This window comes from Ambystoma mexicanum, chromosome 5q (assembly GCF_040938575.1).
Source record: "Ambystoma mexicanum isolate Mex_15411 chromosome 5q, UKY_AmexF1_1, whole genome shotgun sequence".
Lineage (NCBI taxonomy): Eukaryota > Metazoa > Chordata > Amphibia > Caudata > Ambystomatidae > Ambystoma > Ambystoma mexicanum.
In genome coordinates, this window is record NC_090933.1 from 843,324,854 (window position 1) to 843,340,380 (window position 15,527).

At 45.1% G+C, this 15,527-nt stretch overlaps 1 protein-coding gene across 2 annotated transcripts in view; it reads right to left on the reverse strand.

The window, feature by feature from the left end:
* LOC138497708 (membrane-spanning 4-domains subfamily A member 15-like) overlaps positions 1-15,527 on the reverse strand; it is a 770,802-nt gene that overhangs the window by 45,306 nt on the left and 709,969 nt on the right. For both annotated transcript variants that reach the window (XM_069621333.1, XM_069621334.1), the window contains exon 7: positions 8,880-9,002. In XM_069621333.1, the coding sequence (XP_069477434.1) occupies positions 8,880-9,002 (123 nt within the window). The remainder of the gene's footprint in view (positions 1-8,879; positions 9,003-15,527) is intronic.

Genomic DNA, 15,527 nt, shown 5'->3' on the forward strand with positions numbered 1-15,527 from the left:
GCACTGAGGAGCATCCGCCGGTGGGATTTCCCCCCACCCAAAGACCATAGAGATGCCGGACGACTCGACGCCCTTGCTGGGCCACAGTTCTTCACAAACTCTTTGCGGTCTTGAACTATCGACATCGAGGTGCCCCGCACGCCTCTTCCTTGCAGGATGTCTTCGCTCCGCCGTCGACGAGCACTGCTGGGACCGAAGCTGCCGCCTCAACGCCGAGTTCACTTTCTTTGAGGGATCTCGACGATCCGTGGCTCCTGCTTTTAAGGGAGCCGCTCAAGAAGGATCCGTCGACGACTCGTCGTCAAACTCTGCAATTCCAGGTACATTGGGGTGGTAGAAACATTATAGAAGGAAATAAGACTTATAGAACAATCTATGGACTGGGATTGTAGTATATCTTTATTTTACAGGTTGCCCAGATGGGGGGATCTCCACACAGAACTGTGTCTTGTGGTAGGGGCCACTATTCTGCCAATTGTTCTAACCAACTGCTTTCCTTTTCTGTCTATTGTTGGTTACCTTAATTAAGTGATTTGTGTGAGATTTAACCAGAGTACAGGTGATGCACTTTAATGAAATCTGATAATAATTGTGGTACCACTTAGAACTGTATATATTTGCCATTGTAGATTTAGTAAGCACAAAGTGAGTTATTGTGATTGTGTATATAACCTTAAACCTTAATTATACAAAGACTGTGTTTTAACTAGTACCGTGTGTGTGGACATTCCTTTGTGGGTGCTTGGGGACTACACTGTACTAATGAACAAGCCTGCATCACCTCCTGAGAAGCTAGGCCTTGATTGCTTGACTACATTACCAATAATGGAGAATCTTGGCTGGGGTCCTCTGTGCCTCTCCTCTGCCATATAGAGAGCAGGAGTACAGACACCCCCTCCAGTCTTTACACTTGACAACTGAAAGGATCCTACACAAAGCACTCTCACTCTGGCCGGCCTCCCTTGGCCCTGCGCCCACACCTACCTGCGAGGCAAAAAACCTCTGGGTCATCTTCGACTTTACTCTCTCTTTCTCCGCTCACAGATCGGACATCGTTTAAAAGTCCAACTATCAACTGCACCTTCTCAGAGGTACTCTTCCTTTTCTCACTTTCCCCCAGCGGCTCACTGTCTCCAGAGCCCTGGTTCTCTCAAGGCTCGATTAGTGCAATACCCTCTTTATCAACCTCCCTGGCTCTCCTCTGTGCCCTCTGCAACTCATCCAGAACAGAACCGCAAGACTTATTCTTGGCCTCAAGCCCATGGACCACATCTCTCGAGTGCTGAAATCCCTCCACTGGCTCTCTGTGGCTGCAAGGATCAAGTTCAAAACCCTCTGCATTGTCCACAAGGCTTTCTGGGGTCTGGGACCTACCTACCTGCAACAATGCCTACCTAATTACAGTCCTTCCTGAGCCCTCTGTTAATCTACCTCCAACCTTCTGCGAGTGAGCCGGTTCTCCAAGCAGAGATTTGGAGGGAGATCTTTATCCTCTGCAAGTGCCTCCCTCTGTAATGGACTTCCTGTCACACTCCGTCTTGTGCCTGATCTCCTTAAGTTCCGGAAACTCCTTAAGACATTCATCTTCTCCCCCTCCTTCTCTCTACCTCTCTACCCTGCTAACCGTTCTCTCTGCTCTATCCTCTCTCTCTCTCGCCTCCTGCTTCAGCTTGCTGACTGACTGCCTGGTGTACCTCAGAGTCACACAGGTCCCCGGCACCCTGGCCAGTCTCCCGCACTTGTCTTCGGGCCTTGCACTCGGTCAAAGACTCATGAGAGTGGCATCTCTCAGCACTTACCCCAGCTTCTGACTGACTGGGCGCACCTGGCCTCCTGCAACCTGCCATGTCTCGGGAGGATAGCTCAGTGGCAACGTGCTCTCCTTGGAAACAAGATGATACAGAGCAACATGGGTTCGATCCCTGGTCCGCGCTTAGAAACCTCTGGGTATTACGTGCGTTATAAATAACCTACCAAATCATATCATGCACTTGCCCCCCCTCCTGCACTTGCACAATCTGAATGTACCATGCCTTCAAGATCGTCTATCTGTTTTTCCCTGTCTCCCCTCCTTTCATGGTATGCCTCAATGCACTGGGAAAAACTGCTGAATTGTCATCAGAACTATTTGCTGTTATCTACATTGTTAATTGTGTTATATGCACCCTGCTTGTGCAGACTTGTATCGTTCAGAAATTCAAGGGCTCTGAATGACTGTTGTTTTTCTGTCCCTGTTCCCTCCCTCCTTGAGCACTTTGAAACACTTGCTTTGTGGATAGGTGCTTGATGGAACTATTGATGCTACAAGAGTGTCCATTCATAAATAGGAGGAACACCAAAGCTTTAAACGATCAAACTGCATTAATTGGAATCATTCTGAAGATATCATTACTACTTACAGACAAGGCAGAACTGGCCTTCTGAGAACGCTTGTATTGGGTGTAAGTCCCTGAAAACAACTTAACATTCCTGAAAGCACCTTGTAGACTATAAGACTATAACATGTTTGATATTAGCAATCAATTAGAAACATGTGGAAACAAATGTTATGAGCAGCAAAGAAAGATTCAAGTCCAAGTAAATCATTCACCTATTCTGAAGCTGTCCATATAAACCCCTGGACCAAGTGTTATATGGGCTGGTTGAGGGAGAACCCTTCTTGATGGTTCAGATCTGCATGCTCTTATCGTCGTTCCATGTAGCGGTAAGTAACAGGCTTTAGCAGCCTGGGCAATGGGTGCTGCTGTACAGCATCAGCAATTTCACAGGGAGTGCTAGACCTGCAGCCCCACCCAAAGATCTACTGTAGCAGGCAAATAGCCGGTGTGCAGCTCCATCTCCTCCTCAGAAGGTGGTTGGCTAATCCTAACCTATATCATCACTGCTAGTTGTGTGTCGGAGCAGTGCTGGTTAGCTCCTGTCATGAGCACCAGTGACAGGAAGAGAAAAAAAAGCCTAGAGCCTCGCTCTAGCCTACTGGATTACTAGCTACAGAACTGGCTATGCAAGCAACTTGCATTTTTGAAAAACGAAGTAGCGAGACCTAAAGAATAGCCTATGCAGTGCTGTTTAATGTTCCCAGAAATTCTCGTTAAGCCCTTCAGGGTTTTCTGTAGGAAATATGGACCACCCCAGTCAAGCACACTGATAGGAAACCCAGCAAACAAACCTTCAGATAATTCTAGAACTTTCCAGTGGAGGCTTTCATGGAAGACCTCACCAACCTCCACTTTACATGTGCCAATCTACATCAAACAAACCAGGACTTGGACTCACTTCTCCAAGAACTGAACACCACCCCACATCCAACAACAACCTCCATGCCCCAGTGAAACAAAGCACCCTCATGCCGAATCTTTCAACACCCTGGTACACTCATGAAATCAACTTCAACTAAAGAACCATCAGACAACAAGAAAAGACCTGTGCTACAGACAGATTACTGATCAACGCTGCCAAGTCCAACTACTACCAGAACACCATTGCCAAGGAAAACAATGAAAGCAGAGCCCTCTTCCAAACCATCAAGCACTGCATCAACCTTCTGCCCGATCCAACCATATGCCAATGCACAGTCATCAACTCTTTCTTAATCAACAAGATCAGCATGACCTGCCAACACAGACACCAATGCCACAACTGACAGCATACTACACACCCCACCTCACAAAACCACAACTAACTACACAACTTTCAAGACGCTCACTATGGAAGACCCCTCTGCCACACTGGCATCCCTCAAGACCATATTGTACATGGATGACATACTCCCTCCCTTCATACTCCAGACCCTTCTGCCTGAAGCACTCCCCCTTACCTGAGAAATGTCAAAAGCTTCCAAAATCAAGGGACCTTCCACTCAACAATCAAGACTGGACAAATCCTCCCACTTCTCAAGAAATCAGCACTGGACCCTGACTACCTCTGCAACTACAGCCCCATCACCATCTTCCCTTCCTAGGTAATATTCTTTAGACAGCAGGAGCCACACCCCTCCTCCAACATATTGAAGCCAACAACCTCCTTCAGGTCTACCAATCTGGCTTCAGATGCGTCACAGAAATTACTATCATCGAGGAGAACAACGATGCACTTTAAATTCTCAATGGTGGCCTCTTTCCCTCCTGCTTCTCCTTGACCTCTGAGCAGCATTCGACGCAGTAGAGACCCAGACAGTCACTGAGGTACTTCATTGCTGCACAGGGATCAGAAATATTATCCTCAGCTAGTCCAATTCCAGCCTTGCTAACCACCATCAGTTTATCCAAATGGATTCCTCCAGATCACCAACTCTACCCATCACCTGGCAAGCATCCATCTTTTCCCCTGTGAACTTCTTACATGAAATCCCTTGGAACACTCCTTTCTCCAAACAACATGCACATCCACTAATACTAAGAAGACGCAGCTCAACCTCATGATATACTCCATCAAAGAGATCCACATACTCAAAACCTACCTCACGATGATCCAGTCCTTACTGTCCGGGGCTTACTAAAGCTCAACCCCTCCAAGACCGAATTCCTACTACTGACAACAACACTGAATAAAATGCAATTCAGACATGGCACTCCACTATGAAGCTTGACGGCTTCATAACCCAGCTGGCCACCTCCGGCAAGTCTTTTGTGTTCAACATTGACAGACACCTCTCCTTCAAACAGCGCATAGCAAGGAAGATACAGACAGCTTGGTACCAAGTTTCCCTCCAGTGAAAATTCAAGCTCTTAATCTCAGAAAACAAATTCAGATCTGCCGTCTAAGCTGTGGTCCACTCCCATCTGGATGGTGGCAATGCCCTTGTGGAAAAATTCCAGAGACTACTCTGGCACCCGAGATGTGTCCTACATGCTGCAGCATTATTCATCAACAGACTCTGCAAATTGGCCATCCCCACGATCCTCACTGAACTGCTGCAGTGGCTCCTGCTGCAAGCAAGTATCAACTTCAATTCCTGTTGCATCATCTACTAGGAAGTCACCCTGAAGTCCTCATGCTACCTCACTGGGAAACACAGTGTCTCTGGAGGCTTATGATCCACTAAAAGTAAGGACATGTGAAGACTTTGTGCACATAAGAATGAACCAGAAGACAGGCCATCTCTGTCCACGGCCTTAGAAACTGGAACCTTCTCCCTGTCAACACCCAATTATCCCCGCTCATGTCTACATTTCAGGAATGAGCTCAAGATCCTCCACTTCAAGGAATGGATCCTCCTTAACACGTAGGTCCACTTAGACCCCACCCTCCACCTAAACAGACTGGATGATCGGCTCCCCCTGTTTCCTCCACTGGCTGCTTGTAGAACCCTTGCTGCCAAATTGCCCCCCAAACCCTGTCAGCTCCACGCTCCCTTGAGTCTCTGCTCACCTCACTATGTACTTTTCCATATGATTTCAAAAGTGCTCTGTTGCTTCACGAAGCTGGGTCCATGATCAATAGATACAATCATAGTAAATGTGCACCATCACACCTGACAGAATCGAAAAGTACATCTTCCTTACTTCATACTTGTCACATGGGAAAAGGCAGTGTCCGTTACTAGGCATGCAAAACAGGTGTATATGCATGTGAGAACATTCCCTGGTGTTCTCTAAAGTTTCTGATTTATGGATGGGCCTCTGCACCTATCACCCGTGCCATCCTCAGGTCTCACATTCTCTGTTCCCTCTGTTGAACTTGTGTTTTCTTCTTTCATTCTAGAATTGAATAAACAATGGAAAGGGGAATGCTCTACACAAGCTAATCTTAAAGGGCTTTTCCCCAGCAACAATCTTGGAATGGTCTGTATCTGAATGTTTGAGGTTCATTTATTATGCTCAAATATCGAGGGCCTTGGGTTGTGTGAGTGAATATAACATCCAGAAAGCAAACATGACTACTGCATCCGCTGATGGGGTGCTATTAGACACATCTCCAACCACCATAATATTAGAAGCTTCATCTGACATGTACACATTCATATATCCTGGTACTGCCATATGGCAACTAGACACACACTTCAATAGTCTTGTGGAAACTGGTACCATCTGTTATCATGAATTTGGGAACTAGGTATACCTGCTTCTGGGTATGTGAAAACTGGAACTATCTGGCACTAAGAATGTGAACAGTGATAATACCTTGCACTAAGCATGTATTCTTTTACTGGGTAATGACGAACTGACAGTATCTGTTACTAGGTTTATTGGAAATGCCATGGCTTGTAACTAAACACAATGAGACAAAATGCCGGTCATGTGAGACCTAATAATACCTGGTTGTCAGATGAAGAATGTTAATGATGGTGGTTGGATAAGGAATTCAAAGAAAGGGGAACACCTTTCATGAAGTGTCTTACTACAGCTTATTGTGCGTTTCTGTGCATTAATTATCCCAATGTTATATGTTTTAATGGAAGGAGTCAGTATGTGTTTCAGGCTATGCAAAGCCTTCACCATGACTCAAACATTCATATCGGAGTTTGTGTACCACACTCATAGCATCCTTAATTGGTTATCTAATGGTGATTTCAACTTCAACAGTTCTCACTTCAACAGACACACTAATCCAGCATAAAAGCATACATTAAAAAAACATGACATAATCGTAACTGAATACTAAACTCCTGCCTCACCTATGGTTATAGACAGACTCTTATTTAAACCAGTGCATAATACATATTGCAGCCTTATTGGAAAGTCCATCTTATCCTCACCCATAAAACCCCTGTCTGTCAATGCAAACACACAGCTCTTCACAATCCTGCCGCCGTCTCACCTCCTCATGTCCTTGTTTTAGGCTAAGGTGCTGCACTTCTTTTTTGTTGAGGAATCCACACACCACCATTTATCTTTTGTGCGTCCCGTTTCATCGTGAGGAATACCCTGCAGGCTTGCCGCATCACTCTGATAATGGGAGCCTGGTGTTAAACCTGTTGTGGCCGTTGGTTGTAGGAGAGGGGTTTAATTTTGGATTGTGTCAAAAGATTTTGAGGCTTGTGTGAGACAGCAGGTTAGACCTCTGGGCAAAATGAGCAGGGATTAAGGCACCTGCCTTGACCAATCCGCTGACAAACTCCTGACAAAGGACTTTCCTTGGAAGGGACAACATTCCAGCAGGCCAGTTAGTGTAGCACCTGAGCACAATAGCACCTGAGCACAATAGAGTAAGCTTTGCCATATCCCTCAACCTGCTAATCAACGTACTAAGGAAGGTAAAATGGGTGGCTGCGGTCATCAAATTTTAAGCTACCCTTCCACTGAAACTTACGTTCTTGTCTCTCATAAGGTTAAGCGGGAGAGGATAATGTCTGAGTTTCCACCCCACCCCTTTACTTCATCTTCCAACTTGTGGAAGATTGTTTTCGTATCTATTTGAGACCTAGATAGACAGAAACAGAGGGGGAGAGAATGATAGAGAGAGAGAGAGAGAAAGAGAGAAAGAGAGAGAGAGAGAGAGAGAGAGAGAGAGAGAGAGAGAGAGAGAGAGAGAGAGAGAGAGAGAGAGAGAGAGAAGTGGCATTGGGAGCGAGGGAAAATGGGACCTGCCTGGAAAGGGCCAGGGGTAGGAGTGCAGGGATGCAGGTTTTTATGCCTTGGAAGGTCTACTCCCACCCTCCTCTGACTAACCAATCCCCCTCTGAGGTCTCCCATCACTTTACACTACACCCAAAGGCCTAGCCATTAGCACAGCAACACTAACCGAGATATAACTAAGCACCCCCTGTTGCACTCTCTCATATCAGTGGCTAACCAGGCCCAAGGCACTTTTGTCGATCAGATCTTGGGCTCTTCCCTATTGATAACGTACTCTGCCAAACCCATAGAAAGCAGATTGGCACTCATTAACTGGATACTTCCGACCTGCACCCATCAACATTACACATTTCATATCTGCCTTTCAAACTGTCCCACTAATGATCCCCAAACCCCTTTTTTTCCTTATAGAACCATGTGCAGCAAGGACACCAATAGTGGCGAATGGGCACTATATAAGACCACTTACGGTACATTTCATAATACCCATATAAAAGCCAAAATGCTTGCCTTTGTTAGTACTTGTTTTAACAGGACTTAGGTGCAAGGAACAGATGCCACAGCACACATCCGCCTTTTGCACTTCAACTCATAGAACACAGTTGAGTCCTGGAAATATTCGGTCCAACTGTCACATAGCAACTGGCATAGCTGTCCTCTCTGTGGCTGAACACACTGCTTGTCTTTACACTAGTAACCTCTGCTAGAAATTGAATAGTCACTAAATTCTAATTATTGCTCACATGCAATGTAATGCTCTTTATTTTCAAGTTTGCACAGACAAGTCTTCTGAAGGGCCTTCGAAGCGCTGTGTAGGCGGTATACACATGAAATAACATTACATAACTTGTGATTCTGAGGTAGCTCACAAACACACTTTGTACAGTTGTGCTTTTATATTTTACATGCTGATCACATGGCAGACATTTAAAAAAATTTACAAATACGTAAACAACCCCGCCATAGCAGATCATTATGCCAAACTCCTAGTTTAAATGCTTCTCCTCTTTAGTTAATAATATTATATTGAGTTCAATTCCCTGTCTATTGCTTTACTAAGAAGCAACAATATGTCTTCAAGCATCTTAATCTCACTGTCATGAGCACCACAATTAATCCTAGTTTGTCTGTTTAAAAGCAGCCAACACCGCTTCTGAAATCACAACATATCTACATTATCTGTTTTCCATCAAGCAAAACATGCTTTTTCTTGGGTTGTACTTTATTTTGCAATCTTCAGTAAACCCTGGAACAAACAGTGAGTCATGTCCCCACACTAGCTGACTTGATCTTAAATTAATATGGGTTGGAAGCAAAGACTGGAATATAAGAACTTCCCTCAATATATGAATATTTATTTACCTGTGATGTTTGTGAACCTGCATGACAGACCGATTTGCATCCAAACGCAGAGGTGGCAATTGCGATACCCATTTCCAGTAGAGACAGAATGAGAAGAGCAGCCAAAACACCTGTCTGCATTGCCTAAAAAGGAAGGACGAGAAGACTCATGTCTGAGTGGATTGTAATATCGCAGGCATATTAGAGAGCCAGTGTTGCCCATCACGTGTTACCAGAATAATTGAATGAGAAATACGCAACACTTTGCTTGATTATCTCAGGGACATCTGCAAGTTCAGGGGAGCAGCTGCAGAAAGACAGGAAAACCCTCATGAAGGCAAGGGAGACATGCTAGAGGGGCAGGGGTTTGATATATTTCTGGGTAAGAGAGAAACCTGGGGGCTGAGGTGAGATGGGAGTGCAGGTATTTTAATAAGGTTTTCTATGATTCCCACCTGACTCTTTTCACCCAATTCCCTGCTGGTTGGGGTGGTGGTAGGGGATACACAATACAACATTGCAGCTGAGGACATATCAGGCAAACAATGTCTTCTTCCTCAATGCTCTTACTGACACCGGAGACAACCGCAACTTCACTCTTGATTGTCTGTGATGCCATAACTATATGAGCAAACCAGCATGAAAAATCCAGAACCACTGGGCTCAAAAAATCCATTTGTTGACACCTACACATCTACAATTGTATATATTATCTGTGGATTTATAGTTCTTTGAAAGAGCCAGTTGTGTAAACTGAAAGCTGCTGTTGAATACTATGTTTCAAAGAAGATGAAAGTAGGTTTCCACAATCGTTCCTTTCAAACACAAGGAAAGCCATTGGCCTGCATCTAAACTGACCATTGCTCTTGATCATGTCCCTCTTCTGAGACTCCCATCTTTGATTCGGAGTTAAAAACAGGTCCTTTTTTGTAAACACATGATAAAACAAGTACTTCTAAAAGAATCCACTTCTATTGTCATATTCTAAGAAACATTATGACAATAGAAACCTGTTTTCTCACTGGCATCGGGGCATATTACAAATATTTAAGAATAGGAACCTATTGAAAACAAATGGAAATGTATAGGGAGAGTCTCCCTGTCAGCCGACGTGGTCTAGATTGGCCTCACTCAACAATCTATTTTATTATCCTCTTTTCCATGTGTGAAAGCTTTAACTCTGGAGGTGGTAAACTCACTTTGGAGTGATCATGCCAACCTGATCCTCAAATTTAAGACCTGTTTTAAAAGGGAAATAATTGTTGATGGTACGTTCTGCAATGTGGTCGTGAATAATGAAGGTACCAGGTTGAAATGGTACCTGTAGAAAAGCTGATTACTAGGACACTTCAGCAAGGTTCCTCAAGTAAGCTGTATTCTTAGTTGCAATGTTAATCTGTTACAGTGAATCCACTGGGTCCCATCACCCGGGCTATCTACTTCCAACTGCCCCCCTGAACCTTCACGCCATTCATCCCTGTATTCACACAAACATTCTCTCAGGCACACCAACATTCTCTCAGCATCAACAAGCACCTGCATCCATTCCAAGCACATTACAACACATCTCCCTCTTTTACATTAACACACAAAACCACAAAAGGGAATATACACAGGGAACACTAACACAGCATCTTTTTTTACGAGAGATGCAACTCAGCAAGAAGCGAAGAGCGCTGTCCCCCCAACATACACATGAGGGACCACACAACCACTCTACTATGCGGGAGACTTCGCCCCTCTATCTACCTGATTGAGACTGACCCGTTTCACAACCACTATGAGCATGCAGAGGACTACCCTCCCCTATCTAACATGGTTGAAACTCAACCGTTTCACAACCACTCAGAACATGCGGAGGACTTCACCTCCCCTATCTTAACCTGGTTGACACTCACCTATTTCACAACCATTCTGAACATGCGGAGGACTACCCCCCTATCTAACCTAGTTGAAACTCACCCGTTTCACAACCACTCAGAACATGCGGAGGACTTCACCTCCCCTATCTAACCTGATTGACACTCACCTATTTCACAACCATTCTGAACATGCGGAGGACTAACCCCCCTATCTAACCTGGTTGAAACTCACACGTTTCACAACCACTCTGAACATGCGGAGGACTAACCCCTATCTAACCTCAGTTGGCATACACACCTCTGCCAACCTTTCTCACTGAAAACTCAACACAACAACCTGCACATTCCCCAGTATTTGCGTCTATGAAGTGTAATACACCATATGTGTACCCACATACTAATAGCATTTCTCACTTGTAAAGACCTAAAAGTCCATAGCAATGTGGCTCTGACCTACAAATTCTCAAACATGTTAGTCCCTACACATATGCTCACATAAAATCCCACCAGTTCCATTGCATCCACATGCATACCCTCAAGGGCACGCAGCGGTACGATATCTAAAAATCCATGTTGTCCCGCATTTTATAAGTCCATGCCTTCCCAACTACAAGTCCTTGATGCAGCAACAACCACTAAACTGAAACTTCCTCAAAGGAATTAAGCTAACACCTTCACACTAACTTCGTATCAAACCAGTCACTACCTACTCACCGAGGCTCTAACACCCACATATTAAAAGCTGCTATCCCAACGTGCAATCCTTCACTCAATATACTTTAAAACAGTTGCTGCTCACTTACATTAAGCTATTACATTTAGCTTCAAATTAGCAACTTTGAATAAGATGACATATGGATTCAATTCACTAACCAGGTTACCATAATAAAAAAAAAAAAGTCCAGTGGCATTTCAAGTTCGTCTTTCAGATCGATCACACCATGTTTGTGTCCATCACACACACACAAAAACTAGTACCCCGAACTTGTTATCACCTTCCCACTTCTTTAGTTGCAGCACCTATTTCCCTACTTACTTCTGGAGCCAACATTTCACCAGTACCTCCGCATGTCGGAGACAATCCGTTTCTCCGACACTCTGCCATTGCCAGTAATGAACAATAACGGTACCTGCAGAAACGTCCATTAGCGTCCGAGACCATATGAATATATCCTGTACACGCGTCATATCCCAACACTGGCAAACGGATCTCATGTCCCTTACATGAGATGCAGGGAGTCACTTCCAATTTTACACTTGACTCTTGGCTACGTCATCATCACGTCGCAGCACGTCAGACTATCCTTTTCTCACAACAGCTGCTTCTTATGCTGTGCAGCTCCGAATGAACCTTCAGCACTTCTCATGATGCACAATTCCGAGCGAACCTTCAGCGTTCTACGTTTTTGCCAACTCTTCGATGCATCAGGATGACATCATCAAATGGCTCAAGGAGTGGGCAACAGAGGAGCTCCAGCTCCACAACAACCGACAGTTGTGCCAGGGCCGCACTGCACACATCCTTGGAGAACATCAACATCTATTTACTTTACGCATGACGCAGGTGACACCCTCCTTCAGGCGCCAGTCCAGGGCTATCTCCTTGCAAACTGGGATGGCCTAAGGTCGGCACCCCATTACCCTATTGGCCCTGACAGGAGAAGCACCACTTTAACAGGCTTCTTCACTTCTGCTACTTCTGTCGTATGGCCTCACTTTGTCCTTTTGCATCTCTCAACACTGGCACTTCAACAACAGCCCTGCTTCTTCCTTTTTCTGCCCTCAGTCTTTTCAAATGGGATGCATCTCCAATTCTATCTCCGTGCCCAAGTAACCTCCTGTCACTTGAAATTGTTCACTTATTTTGTTGCTCTTTGCGCTGGGTAAATACTCCTTGGAATCCTTGTCCCTTTACAGATCCTGTTGGGGGCTGGCCCTATTTCTTACTTCTTCCTGATGGGTCGCTCCCCCATTGCTCTTCATACCTCCCACACTCTTATTATTCTAGGAGCTGGAACAGAGCTTATTTATATGCAGGCCTTTTTAGCTTCCCTATCTTTTTCCCCTCGGTGATGGGACTTACTTCTTATGGGGTGCAGTGGTTCCTCTCGTGCTCCCCCCTCAGCAGGCTTATCTTTCTCTTCTGTTTGCGCACATAGGTTCCTTTTCTCTGCTTAGAATTGTAGAAAAGCTGATTCCTAGGACACTTCAGCAAGGTTCCTCAAGTAAGCTGTATTCTTAGTTACAATGTTAAGCTGTTACAGTGAATCCACTGGGTCCCATCACCCGGGCTATCTACTTCCAACTGCCCCCCTGGAACCTTCACGCCATTCATCCCTGCATTCAGACAAACATTCTCTCGGGCACACCGACATTCTCTCAGCATCAACAAGAGCCTGCATCCATTCCAAGCACATTACAACAGCATCCTACAACTATAACCCAAATGCACAATTATATTTATGAAAAATGGGATAATTGGGAAGAAAAGTTATGGAAATGTTTGCCCACAAATTTTAACTATACACTAAGAGGTAGGTTAAATTGGTTTTCTCAACCAAGGTGTTGGAATCAAAAACCCATTATGGGGGCGCATAGGCACCCATCGATATTATAATCAGGAATCACAAAAAGGAAATGAAAGCAGCATTAAGAGGGGTATAGACTGAGATACATGAGCTACACAATTAAATTTAAAAAATATAAGAACCAGTGGAAAATGTACAAAATAAATGACTGTATAAATCGGGCATACACATGACTAACTTACTCTTCCACAAGGAAACAAGAGGCATTTGGGACTTGCTAAACAATGATATTGGAAAACAGACTTATATTGAAGCAAATTGTACTCCATAGTCAGTTTGGGTTGATCATTTCTTGCAACATTATTCCCAAACTTCCAAAGAGATACCCTTTCTATCTCCTGATAGTTTGCAGACTTGGGCTTTGAACTTTGATAGTGATGATTTACATGGCGGGTTGGGGGTGTTTGAAACATTGAAGGGCTTCTGGCCCAGCTGGTGTACCACATGTTACTCTAAAGGCTGATCCTAAGTTGTGGGGTACAATTCTGATGGTTGTATACACTCAAATAGCTCTAACAGGAAAGTTCCTTAATACAAGCGTAAATCCGTAATTGGTTGGGTCTACAAAAGCGGAGATAGATCGTCCGCACTCAATGACAGACCTATTTTATGAACTTATAAAACTACAGAGGTATTGCATCATTTGCATTGAAAAATCTGATTAATTGGCCTGTTGGAACGGAAAGACTCAGTATTTATCAACAGGTTTTCGTAAGAACATGCTATGTTATGTTATGTTATGTAATTTTGCATTTATATAGCACCTTATGTACCATTGGTATGGTCTCAAGGCGCTGGTAGGTTGAACGCCCTCGGGAACCGAAGTTCATGTCAGTAGAGAGAGTAGAGAGAGTCAAAAGGTGCGTGTGTGCACCGTATATGTGTACAGCTGGTGTGGCATTCAAGTGATACCTGCTTCATAGCGGTAGGTGTGGTGGTTGAGAGATCAAGCGTATGTGTTTGTTCAAGCTGGTTGTTATCCAGACCGAAACTGGCTGCATTAGGCCTGAGGAGAACGCCTAGGCTGGAAGGTACGTAACCAGCACTGATTAGTTAGGGTGATGGGCGGTATGGGACAAGTGATGGTATGAGAACAGTTATACCGAATGGTGACATAGTATCGCTGTGTTCTATTTGAGTGGTGGTGTAAAGAGGAGAGTAAGCGTGGGGTGTGATATGGTGGTTTATTTTGGTGGTAGAGATTGCGCCCATTCCAGTAGTGCTCATTCCATTCCGCTCCATGCCCTCATCCGCCCCATGTCCTCATCCGCTCCATGCCCTCATACGCTCCATGCCCTCATTCATTCTACGCACTCATCTGCTCTACGCACCCATTCACTCTACGCACCTATATACTCTACGCACCCATATGCTCTACGCACCCATACGCTCTACACACCCATACGCTCTACGCACCCATCTGCTCTGCTCAGCCATCTGCTCTACGTACCCATACACTTTACGTACCCATACGCTCTACGCACTCATACGCTATACGCACTCATCCGCTCTAGGCACTCATCCGCTCTAGGCACTCATCCGCTCTACGCACACATCGGCTCCATACACTCATCCACTCTGCGCACTCATACGCTTTACGCACCCATACGCTCTATGCACCCATCTTCTCTGCGCACCCATCTGCTCTACGTACCCATACGTTCTATGCACCCATACGCTCTACACACCCATACGCTCTAGGCACCCATACGCTCTAGGCACCCACCGCTCTAGGCACCCATCCGCTCTAGGCACCCATCCGCTCTAGGCACTCATCCGCTTTATACATTCATCCACTCTGCGCACACATCCGCTCTGCGCACTCATCCGCTCAACGCACTCATCCGCTCAACACACTCATCGGTTCAACGCACTCATCGGTTCAACGTACTCGACTGTATTACGCGTTTCATCCACGCTACCGACTTCATCCGCTCCACTCACTACATTTATTCATCATGCATTATCGGTTGGCGTACGCTAATCAGTGGGGTGGTGGTTAGTCTGCTCCATACACATACTTCATCCGCTCCATACACATGTTTCATCATTTCCATCCACATACTTCACCCTGTTCATCTGTTCCACCCAGTTCATCCTTTGCATCCCGTTCATCCGTTCCACCCAGTTAATCCGTTCCACCCTGCTCATCCGTTCCACCTAGATCTTCCGTTCCACCCAGATCATCCGTTCCACCCAGCTCATCCGTTCCACCCAGA